General features: G+C 43.4%; 1 protein-coding gene across 1 annotated transcript in view; it reads right to left on the bottom strand.

Annotated features, from left to right (window-relative positions):
- Positions 1 to 12,682, bottom strand: part of MRC2 (mannose receptor C type 2) — a 107,941-nt gene that overhangs the window by 69,694 nt on the left and 25,565 nt on the right. Inside the window, exons 2-6 of the mRNA XM_040330882.1 lie at positions 9,099 to 9,488; positions 5,242 to 5,415; positions 3,149 to 3,313; positions 2,746 to 2,859; positions 417 to 554 (exon numbers count right to left, since the gene is read on the bottom strand). Of these exons, the coding sequence (XP_040186816.1) occupies positions 417 to 554; positions 2,746 to 2,859; positions 3,149 to 3,313; positions 5,242 to 5,415; positions 9,099 to 9,488 (981 nt within the window). The remainder of the gene's footprint in view (positions 1 to 416; positions 555 to 2,745; positions 2,860 to 3,148; positions 3,314 to 5,241; positions 5,416 to 9,098; positions 9,489 to 12,682) is intronic.

The following is a 12,682-nucleotide window of genomic DNA, read 5'->3' as shown; positions in this document are numbered from 1 at the left end:
ACCCTACAATACCTATCAGTAAAATGTAGTACTGTAAATGTAAAGAATTAAAAGTAGTAAAATTGGAAATGGTCCTTTACTACTACTTCCTACGTCATTAGTTAAAGACTTAAGGGCATACTGTCGTAACATACTGTCATACCATACCCACAGGGAGAAGAGGCAACCTTTACTCTGTTTTCTCTGGTGAGAAACCTTTCTTTCCAGAAAGTGTAGGTCTGGGACAAAAATCCAGTGAGCTCCTAACTTGACCTAAGCTGACAACACAATGCCTTTGCTGTACTGGAATCCCAAGCAGTGTTGTCTGACCTCTCTGTGTTGCTTGCTAGACTACAGAACACCGCCCCTTTGTGTTATGAAGATGAGATGGGAAGGTGTTTTGTATTTGCAAATTTGCAACTGTGTTACAGACTTACCTACAGAAGGAAGACTTCTCTTGGAGCTTTTCTTACATACGTAGGGTAGGGCATTATAGCAGTTACGGTTCTGCCAGGCACCCAAGGACTCTGTGCGAATAACTGCACAATTTTCTTCTTCTGAATTGCTGGGCTGATCTAGGATATAACGAAAAAGAAAAGAGAAAAGTGATGAGCAGAGAAACAAAGAGATGAAAACTAGTGAAGTATACCAGTAGAGGGTTGTGCTCACCATATTGGTAAACTGGAAAACTGGAAAAGGTCCTAGGGAAACATCATTCATGGACAAAATACCAAAACTAGTTTATGATCTATATATTCTTTTTCTTGTCATTCAATTTCCTTATCGGTTTCCATCAAAATAATAGAGAAGGAGTTTAGAAGGTGAAAGTTAGATATAGAAGAGCACTCGGCATTCGCCATCATGTTCATTTTTAGTAATAGATTGCACAAAGGGTTGACTTTTAGCCATAGGCATATTTTATTCTGGTGGAGTTTATCTTTGTTTACGTTGCTTTAGATTTCTTTATTATTTATTTGTACTATATGCTAATCATCATCTTACATATTAGGCCCCTTCCACACGAGGCAGACTCCGTCGCTACGGAGTCCGCCTGCTCCCGCCAACTCAGCGGGAGATCAGTCCGTTGATCTCCACTGAGCTGGCGGATGACAAGCTCCTCTCTGCTCACTGAGCGGGGAGGGGCTTGTCGGGCGCCGCTGTTTCCTATGGAGTGATCTGATGAAAACGGACAGCATGTCCGTTTTCACCAGATCTCACCCGATCCGATCTGCCATGGATGGATGGGGACGTGCCCCCCATACGTCTGTTTTTAGTGGTTCGGATCGGGTCGGATGTCAGCGGATATGTCTCTGCTGACATCCAACGCTCCATAGACATGTATAGAGCGGACGCTCAGGTCCGCCGTCAAAACTGACAGGTGGACCTGAACGTCCGTGTGAAAGGGGCCTTATACTGTATGTCATGTGACTCTTTGATAGTGCCAGACGTGCCTGGGCCAGGCCAGCAAGTGAGTACACAGAAATGAGCAACAGTACACAGAATCCAGTAAAGGGTTAACTGATTGTTCTATTGTTGGGTTGTAAGTGAACAGTAATCAAGCCAAAAGTAATCTGCAAGCACTGGCATTAGTACAATGGCTATAGTAACGGCACTTGCGAAAACAGTTCCAAATTCTCTTGAACTAGAACTCAGTAACACTGTCGATACAAGTACAAATACAGTAACGTTGGCGGCCAACAGTATTACTCAGTACTGTATATGTCTCACACATCTAGCCTTCATTACTGGGCGCTGCATCTGTAACAGGAGTGAGCTGTCTGGTGAGATGGCGACGCAAGCAGCTTTTGTGGAGACTTGGATTCTCTAAGTATCAAGTCTTCCAGACAAATGACAGCAGAGATCACAGTGGCGTCCCTAATCTTTCTCTCTTTGAGCAGGAACCTCCCCCTGAAGCTAGGGCAGGCCATAGATTATACAATTTTCTTTCCTGCAACCCTTGGAATTGCTCGATTCTCCCACCAACACAGTCAGTGTTGATGGGGGAATCCCTCATGCAGAGCTATTGTGTTCTCCTGATGGGGAGTAGCAGTCCCCGCTGGGACAACACAGTGATTATTGCTAGAGACCATAGCTAGCACTTTGTTAGGGTTCAAGAATTGATTCCCTCATAATAAACTCTCTATAGAGTTTTTACGATCTTCCTTCGCATGCATGGATTTCCTCCATTCCTTGATTTTTGCCACATTTACTTACTAGTAGGCTTACGGCTTCTACCCAAGTTTATCTTACCAAGTTTGTGATTGTGGTAGAGACATTAGGCCTCGTACACACGACCGAACATGTCTGCTTAAACTGGTCCGCGGACCAGTTTCCGCGGACATGTTCGGTCGTCTGTATGGCCTATTGGATGGGATTCCTGGCCGAGCGGACAGGTTTCCAGCGGACAAATGTTTCTTAGCATGCTGAGAAACATGTCCGCTGTAACCATGTCCGTCGGACATGTCCGATGGTTAGTACAACTCATCGGACATGTCCACGCATGCGTCAAAGTGTTTCGACGCATGCGTGGAAGCATAGATACACACATCAGACCAAAATCAGGCAGCGGACATGTCCGATGTAAACGGTCCGGCGGACCGTTTTCATCGGACCGGTCCGACCGTGTGTACAAGGCCTTAGACTGTAAGCTCCTCTGGGACAGGGAATGATGTAAGTGGCCTGTGCACCCTAAGGTTCTGTTTTGTTCTCTGTAAATTAATGTCATAAATAAAAGCAATACAAAGCAATCTTCTACCCTTTACATACCATTCTCCCAGTTCAGGTATTTTAATGGAGAGCCATCTGACCACTGCCAGCCACCGTTAACATTAAGATCATTTAGTCCTATCCAGAGAGTGGAGCTGTATCCAGTCAGGAGCCCTATGAGGAAATGAATAGATAAAAAATAAGTAATAGAAGTCATACATAACTTGATCATTAAAAGCATGTAGACTGAACAACCCTAGTCAGTCAATGTCATATGATGTACTAAAAACCATTGGCAAAGTTAAAAGCATCATCATATTTCACTTTCCTGAAATCAAATTAGTAAAAGATGATTTTTGTTAGAAAGTCATGGTTTGCTGCGCTTTAATGAGATAACCAGCATTTTAGTCAAAAATATTAGCAGTTTCATGCTCTCAAAAACATCACAAATCATTGACTTTACCATTTATGTATGTCTGCTCATGAATCTCATTGATACTGAGGAGATTGGCATCTTGCTGGAGGCAACTGGTCCAGGCCTCGCCCCAAGAGAGTGCCGACTGGAAATTAAATTGGTAGCAGCTGTGGGTAAGTGGATCCTTGTCCCAGAAAGTCTCACAGTCCGCACCTGAATTATAGTATAAAAAATAAGAATGATACTGTTATAAGAAGTCTTAATTAATTGGTTCAGCATTTTTTCTGACAATAATGCAACAAAAAATGTGTAAGCATTGGAAGTGCTGGGTATTGCACACAGAAATTTTCTAACTTTTTGGAAAACCTCTGCGACAGATTCCCAGACCAAATATACCAACTTCAGTATGCGTCTGGTATCCTGACAATAACTCTATAGCTATATTGCCTACGAAAATAACTTTTTACATTGTTTTTTTTTTTTAAATAGTACAAAAGGGAAAGACATAGGAAATGTGTCCATCATGCCAGTCATTGTTCCTCTGTACATCAATATATAACATGAATGTATGTGCAGTATACAATGCAAGGAAGTACATTAGTAGGAAAGGCATGTTCCCATACAATGGCTGCAATTGGCAATGGGATAATGGAGTCTTATCCCACTACGATGCATATAATGGAGTACAAAGAAAAAGCATCATAAACCCAGATATAGGGCCAGATCCACAAAGAAGTTACGCTGGCGTATCTATTGATACACCGCGTAACTTCTAGGATGCTCCAGGGTATCTTTTTTATGTATTCAGAAAACAAGATACGCCAGAATTTTGCTAAGATACGACCAGCGTAAGTCGCCTATGCCATCGTATCTTAACTGCATATTTACGCTGGCCGCTAGGGGCGTGTACGCTGATTTACGCCTAGAATATGTAAATCAGCTAGATACGCCAATTCACGAACGTCGCAGTACAGATACGCCGTTTACGTTAGGCTTTTTCCGGCGTAACATTACCCCTGCTTTATGAGGCTTAGCCAATGTTAAGTATGGACGTCGGGCCAGCGTCGAATTTTCCGTCGATTATGTCGTTTGCGTAAGTCGTTCGCGAATAGGGCTGTGCGTCATTTACGTTCACGTAGAAAGCATTGGCTTTTTGCGGGTTAATTTGGAGCATGCGTACTGGGATACTTTCACGGACGGCGCATGCGCCGTTCGACCGAAACGTCATTTAAGTGGGGTCACAGTTAATATACATAAAACACGCCCACGGCTTCTACATTTCAATTAGGCGGGCTTAGGCCGGCCCTAATACGCTACGCCACCGTAACTTTAGATGCAAGTGCTTTGTGAATACAGCACTTGCCTCTCAAAGTAGCGGTGGCGTAGTGTAACTACGATACGCTACGCCTGCCTAAAATTATGTGGAGCTACGTGGATCTGGCCCACAAAGTTTAACTAGGGTCATGGAAGTAAAGTACATCCAAAGGAACCAAAGGATGGCGTACAGGCAAGTGTCAGGTGGCGAGATACCTCTCTAAGGAGCTGGCCAGTGATGGTATAATGTGCAATTCAATGGCCAAGGGTCATTTTAGATCATGTTGTTGAGTTCCAGAGAACAATACAACAGGCCAGACGAGATGTCGGGAAATTTCTCTAAGTTATTCTTACCAGTAAACACCCATCTCTCTGCCTCAATTACCCTATCCACCTCTTGCTTCCAGTCCTGTAGGGTAGGACAATAGGTTTGTTTCCAAAACGTCAGTATAAGGCTTTTTGAGTGATATTTTTATATGGCTTTAAAGAAGATGGGGTGGCATGGAATAAGCAGTGGAGGGGGGTGAATTGTATACAGTCGGTTTCAGCATAGTTTTGTGGATCCAGGGTGATATGAACTTCCAAAATGTTAGCATTTTGGGACAATGCCACCATAAGTATATCCAATAGCAAAAACATCCTTAACATGTTATTGTAATTTCAAAAGGAATGTTCCCTTAAATAGCTTATTTATACAATGATGCACGTTATAACGTGTTACCACAATGCATGGTAAGGCACTGTCAGTGTGTAGCATTCAAACTTAGTTTTACCCATTAACAGCGAGCAGCAATGCACATATACACTTTTAAATTATTTCTGCTTACTTTTTACAGGGCAGAAACCCCACTTTTCATCTTTGCCATAGTCAACAGTGGTTGCACACCAAAGATGGCCATCTTCTCGCCCTGTGCTTGTGCAGGCATAGAACCACTGGTTGTCGTACTTGAAAGGTATAGCACAGGGCCGTCCATTGGAGTTCCCTTGTATAGTGTAAATATCTGAACAGAGAATGGAAAAGAAAAAGTAAAGATAGAGTAAATAAAAACAATCTTGAAATACATGGATATGATCTATCATTCAAAATTGTTAGTCAGTAAATTCCAACTACAACAGGAATTTCAGTGTTGAGGGGTCATCCGTGAGTTGATCCACCTACTTGTTTGATACCTCCATTGAAAAAGTTATCCAGATATCCAGAATTTTACACCTCCTCTTAGGCCCCGTACACACGTCCGAGAAACTCGACGGGCAAAACACATCGTTTTGCTCGTCGAGTTCCTTGTGAAGCCACCGAGGATCTTGGCGAGCCAAATTTTCCCATTGCCCAACGAGGAAATAGAGAACATGCTCTCTATTTGGCTCGACGAGTTCCTAGACGGGTTTCTCGGCGAAAAGTGTACACACGACCGGTTTTCTCGGCAGAATACGTCTCCCATTTCTTGCTGAATTCTGCCGAGAAACCCGGTCTTGTGTACGGGGCCTGACAAGGCCCTTAATAGACCTGTCCCTCATCTTTGCTGGTGGACTTTCTAATTATTGTTTATTGATAGTATGAAGTATCTATCAGGACAGCATGATACCACCCTGACATAGCAGCGGCAGCATGACTGAATGTAGACTTCTGATGGGGGATATCATACCACTAGATTACTCAAGCCAGATTGTAATTGAATTTGTCATAAACCATGCAAGTATGGAAAATCAGTGCTGAGTGGACAGCTGTGAAAGCCAGCTAACCAACCAGTTTGGAAAATTCCTCTGACACCCATAATCTTGTGCGGTATAAGCGTCGGTGCCAATTACATACTCAATTGGCAATGAAATGTGCTTGAATATAAATTATGCTGAAAATAACCATTTCCAATATTTTAGCAGCAAAACATCTGCACTAAAAACAAATGCGCCAACATCAGTAACAAATGCACCATGCAAAAGTAGGTAATATGAAACATGCAGCTATATTGTCATAGAAAATAAATGGTTTCAATAAATGTTGTTGGTAATAAAGCAAGAATGATCATCTCAGGGCATAATTGTCCTTAGAAAAGTCTCTTAGGAGATGTTTACAATGTTGTCTGCTACTCTATTCATTCTTCAGATAAGGCAGAAGCAATTTCTCCAGATATGGCAGAGGCCGACAACGATAACCCAGTGACCTGAACCTGATTACTCGTTTGTAGTCAGTGCCATGGAGATCTCCCAACGTAATGGTGGTGGTTGTGCGTGTGGGGAGAACAAAAGACAAAAGGTTGGATTATTCAATGCTGAAAAGTAAGATTCTCCCATGTATGGTCACCTTATTTGATTCCAGTGTTATTGCTTTTTTATAAAATACTAGCTGAATACCCGGCGTTGCCCGGTCTTCCTATCTTAACCTTTTGGGGAGGAAAATCATAGTAATATAAATATACCCATCTTTTATATAAGGGTGTAGGTAAGGGTTAATTTAACTGTCATATATTTTTATTTGGCATATAAGTAATATGTGTACCAGGTATTATTGAAATATCTCCAGGCGTAGAGAAGTTATGTGGGAACATACATTTCCCATTGATTTGCATGGGACTTTAAACAAAAACCCCGACCCTCACAAATGGGGGTAGTTAAGGGATAAATTAACTATCCTATAGTTTAAGTGGACATATAAGTAACATGTGACCAAGTGTTATCGAAATATGTACAGCCGTTTGGAAGTTATGAAGTAACATGTATTTCCCATAGAGTTGAATGGGACTTTAAAGAAAAACCCCGACCATGGCAAATGGGGGTGGGTAAGGGTTAAACCACCTATCCTATGTTTGTTGCTGACATATAAGTAACATGTGTGCCAAATTTCATGTTAATATCTTTAGCCGTTTGGACTTGATGCTGGAACATACATACATACACACACACGTTGAGTTTTATATATATATAGATATATCTCAAACAGTAGATGCCATAGTAATCTTATGGCGCGTACACACGGTCGAAATGTCCAACAACAAAAGCTCGATGTGAGCTTGTTGTCGAAAAATCCGACCGTGTGTATGCTCCATCGGACATTTGCTGTCAGAATTTTCGACAACAAAAATTTGAGAGCTGGTTCTCAATTTCTGCACATGCTCGGAATCATTCTTTTTTTCTCGGCTCCTCGTAGTGTTGTACCTCAACGTGTTCTTGAAGTTCGGAATTTCAACATTTGTGTGACCGTGTTGTTTGCAAGACAAGTTTGAGCCAACAATCCGTCGGAAAAAAATCCATTTAATGTCGGAATGTCCGGTCGTGTGTACGCGGCATTAGGCTCGTATCCACAGATCAGTCTTTAGCATGCTGAGTGGTATGCTCTGTTACTTTATCTGTTAGGTTTTGTTAAATCATTTTTTTAAATTTAAATGTGGATTAGTAAAGCAACATACTCTATTTATTAATGTAATTGTAAATTTTTTTTTGTTTTTTTATACCGTTTCTTATAAGAAACGCTAAGCAAAAGAAAATCATTGGAAGAAAAAAATAAATCCTCACATTATACCCTTGGGGCCAGATTCACCGAGAATTGCCCAGGCGCAGCGTATCAGAGATACGCTACGCCGCCGTATCTTACCTGGCTCTAAGTCGAATCCAGGAAGATTTTGCGCCGTAAGTTACGGCGGCGTAGTGTATCTCTCGGCGCGTATTTCAAATTGGGCGGCTAGGGGACGTGATTCATTTAAATGAAGCGCGTCCCCGCGCCGATTGATTTCCAAATGCATCGTTTTTAAATTTACCGCCGTGCTTTGCGCGAAATAACGTCGCACCGACGTCATTTTTTGAACTTCGACGTGAGTTACGTCCTTTCCTATTCACAGACGACTTACGCAAAAAAATTTTTTTTAAATTCGACGCGGGAACGACGGCCATACTTTAACATGGCAAGTCTATCTATACGCCACATAATAGCAGCTTTAACTATTCGCCTGGAAAAGCCGACTAGCGACGACGTAAGAGAATGCGACGGCCGCGCGTACCTTCGTGGATCAACGGAAAAAGCTAATTAGCATACCCGACGCGGAAAACGACGCAAACTCCACCCAGCGGGCGCCGAAGTATTGCTCCTACGATCCGAAGGCGTACGAAGCCGTACGCCTGTCGGATCGAAGCCAGAAGCCGTCGTATCTTGGTTTGAGGATTCAAACTAAAGATACGACGCGGCAAATTTGAAAGTACGCTGGTGTATCAGTAGATACGCCGGCGTACTTGCTCTGAGAATCTGGCCCTTGGTTTCCAGGAAGCTCGTCTAAGCAAAGGTGACATCACTGGGCCCTTTCCAGGATCCTTTGGGAGCCGAGGAGCCCAAATCTCTTCCTGTAAGGTTTGGGCTTCTTAGTGCCTCTTGGAGAAGGCCCAGTGATATCACTCTCACATGTAGGAAGCACCTAGAAACTGGGGTGTAAGGTAACTTTTACATCTATTTTGTATTTTTTTCCTTGCATATAGGATCATATTTTTCAAACAGTGAACTTTCACTACATGGAAATCTTCCAAGTGCATGTGTTTATCATAACAGTGAGTGATTCACCACCAGTGAACGTTTGTTGACATCTTAGTTTTAGTTGTAGGGGTCTACAAAAGAAATGAACCTTGCATTTTCATGAATGGGCTGCTGTATGAAGAGGTCCACTCTAAAGGTATTTGGGAGATTCTGGTAGCAAACCATCCTTACCCTGAAACACAGCAGAACAGATACTTTTGTCTGTTCCAAATATTAACCATTGCCCAGATGTTTTGGCAGGCGGCTGCTGTAATCCAGTGGCATTGGAGGTCTGTGTAAGTAATGCAGCAGTCAGCTGCTCCAGCAAAGTCTCACAGCGGCGAATAAAGAAAAAGTTCTCATCACATTGATAGGTGGAGATGGCATTGGATGTGCTGTTAGAGGCAGATGGCACCAACAGGCAACTTAGAGTGCCCAAATTGAAGAGCCGGCGGCGAGACACCCAAAGCCATTGCTGCTCCGGTTTGCTGGAGTGACACGGCCTTGCTATTCGAACCGTGCTTTCTTGAGCTTCCAGACATCCTTCAACATCAGGACTGTACACCAGGAATGATTCTGGGTCTATAAAATAGAAAAATGGAAAATCATGTTACTTTGTTTGCAGTTTTGAATGTGCCAGCAGAATAGGTAGTGAAAGGAAAAAACAAAATCACAGAAAAGAGATCAAAGAGAAGTGTGATGTAAAAAATAAAAGACATCGGCCCGGATTCACAAAGCACTTACGGCGACGTATCTCGAGATACGCCACGTAAGTGTAACTATGCGTCGTCGTATCTGTGCGCCATGTCCACAATCTGAGATACGCCTGAAATTAGGCTTCATCCGACCGACGTAACTTTCCTATGCCGGCGTATCGTAGACGCATATTTACGCTGGGCGCATCCATGGATTTTCTATGTGCATATGCAAATGAGGGAGATACGCTGATTCACAAACATACTTGCGCCCGGCACATAATATATGCGGTTTGCGTAAGTCGTACGTCCGGCGTAAAGTTATTCCCCATATAGGAGGCGCAACTCATGCAAAGGTATGGACCAGGGAACACAAGCCGTCGTATCTTTTGTCGTTTACGTTGTACGTGAATATGACTAGGCTAGGTTACGTTCACGTCGTAGGCAGTGATTTGCCGTTTCTTAGGCAGTTGTTTCAACTCCGATTCTGAGCATGCGCACCGTGATTCGGCCACAGGACGGCGCATGCGCCGTTCATTTTAAGTTCTTTCTTTGGCGCTTCGCCCATCATTTGCATGGGGTCACGCCTCATTAGCATGGCTCACGCCCACTTCCACCTACGCTGGCTTACGCACAGGAAACCCAGCGTATCTTTAAGAGCGAGTGCTTTGTGAATCCAGTGCTTGCCTCTGTGCGCTGCGCCGGCGTAGCGTAAAAGAGATACGCTACGGCGGCATAAATATGTGCCGATGTATGTGAACCCGGGCCATCATTTTTGCCAGGATGGTTAAACAGTAAACCAATCTGTAACATACTAAAATTCTTTGAACTGCATTAAATAAAGCCCATAAATTGTGTGTAAGTTTGGGTTCACACTAATGTGATGCCAGATATCGCATGTGATTCACACCGCATTGCTTTGCACATCACATGCGATGTCTGTGCGATGCAAATTCAGCCATACAGTCAACGTGGGCTTCGCTGCTTAACTGCAGACAAGAAATAGGAACTGTAGAGCAGCTACAAACTTATATACATCTATTGGTTGAACAATATACCTCTATTAAATACTAATATTGATGTAGTTGTTGCATAAATTACAAATGAACATTGTATTCCAACAATAATTAAAATACATTTTTTATTTTAGTTTTGGATACCATAGAGAGGGATTAGAACCCCTGTCGCATTTTTATTGCAGTCTATACCTATGTTAGAGAGATGCACACTCTCTATTTCTCCTGTTTACCATCATCAACGAAAGTTAGAAAAATCACGCATTGTGGATTCTCACCAGAAAAAGAAAAGAGGAGAAATCTTTTAATCTGGTGATCCTGGTGACAACCAGGGATTTGTCTCACTTTTTAGGGATTTCCTCTCACTTCCTGTTTTGGCTATGAGACAAGAACTGAAGGCAAATCTCCCCAATATGAGGTTGAAAAAATATTTTACAAGGTCTAATTAAATTTATCCAAAATGAAAAAACAAGTTTTGCCTTGAGTTCTTCTTTAAGAGCTTGGTATATTTCTGGCAGATATGTTTCTGTGCATCCAGGGTCAGCTATTATTGCAGAGATATACTGCATATTTTTTAAAGCAAACCTGTGCTTTGTTTACCATCCACATTGGCTCAAATACATAGTTGTCAACAGTCCAGATTTTCCCAGGACCTTCACGGCATTCAGACCATGTCCCAGGCGGCCGCAGCTTCCTGCATATGCACTGCTCAGGAAAGCTCGGACGTTTGGCCTCCGGCGTAGGTGGGGGGCACATGCACATGACATTATGGTCATGGTGCCGCCCTGAATGTAGTGGGCACACCCTCAAAAGACACACATGAATGGAGCATTTTCTGCACCCTGAGACCACCCTATTTTAAAGCCTATTAGAGCGCCCTGGCTCTAATTAGATGCTTAAAAAAAACATGTCCCTCACCCTCGGAATCCATACATCTGGTGTCCTGCAAGGGCATGTAGCATGTCCGCACACTTTCTGACCGTCTCATGTAGCATGTCAGCACACTCTCTGACCGTCTCCTGTAGCATGTCCGCACACTCTCTGACCATCTCCTGTAGCATGTCCGCACACTCTCTGACTGTCTCCTGTAGCATGTCCGCACACTCTCTGACGGTCTCCTGTAGCATGTCCGCACACTCTCTGACGGTCTCCTGTAGCATGTTGGCACACTCTCTGACCATCTTCTGTAGCATGTCCACACACTCTCTGACGGTCTCCTGTAGCATGTTTGCACACTCTCTGACTGTTTCCTGTAGCTTATCTGCACACTCTCTGACCGTCTCCTGTAGCATGTCCCCACACTCTCTGACCGTCTCCTGTACCATGTCCGCACACTCTCTGACCATCTCTTGTATCACGTCTTCAGTCTCTGACCATCTCTTGTATCTGTTTGATGGGATCTGCCTGGGGTGGTGGTGTTTGGAGTATCTTTATCTGCTGATTGTTAAACTTTCTGGCATACACATATTGCTATTGTGGTGTAGGATCTGGGCTTGCTGTCCCTCCATCCCTTTTTTTTCCGTCTTTCTTTCCCTCTCCTTCCCTCTCTTTCTCGCTTTCTCTCTCCCTTCATCCCTCTTTCGTCTCAGATTCTATTTAACCACACCTCATTTAAGCCACGCCCAATATTTAGTTTAAACCACGCCCATTTTTCCACTCTGGCTAGACCATGCCTTCAAATGAATGCCCCGCCCCTAATTAAAATAATGCCCCACCTACAGACTAAAAAAATGTTGGCTACTTTGCAAATGGTGCTGTATAGTGAGGCCCCGTACACACGTCCGAGAAACTCGACGGGCAAAACACATCGTTTTGCTTGTCGAGTTCCTTGTGAAGCCGCCGAGTATCTCTGCGAGCCAAGTTTCCTCATTGACTAACGAGAAAATAGAGAACATGTTCTCTATTTGGCCCGACGAGATCCTCGTCGGTTTCCTCGGCCAAAAGTGTACAGACGACCGGGTTTCTCGGCAGAATACGGCTCCGATCGAGTTTCTGGCTGAATTCTGCCGAGAAACTCGGTCGTGTGTACGGGGCCTGAGACTGGGGACACTTGGTATACAGACCT

This window comes from Rana temporaria, chromosome 12 (assembly GCF_905171775.1).
Source record: "Rana temporaria chromosome 12, aRanTem1.1, whole genome shotgun sequence".
Lineage (NCBI taxonomy): Eukaryota > Metazoa > Chordata > Amphibia > Anura > Ranidae > Rana > Rana temporaria.
The sequence above is the reverse complement of the archived record's forward strand: the minus strand, read 5'-3'. Positions and strand labels throughout refer to the sequence as shown.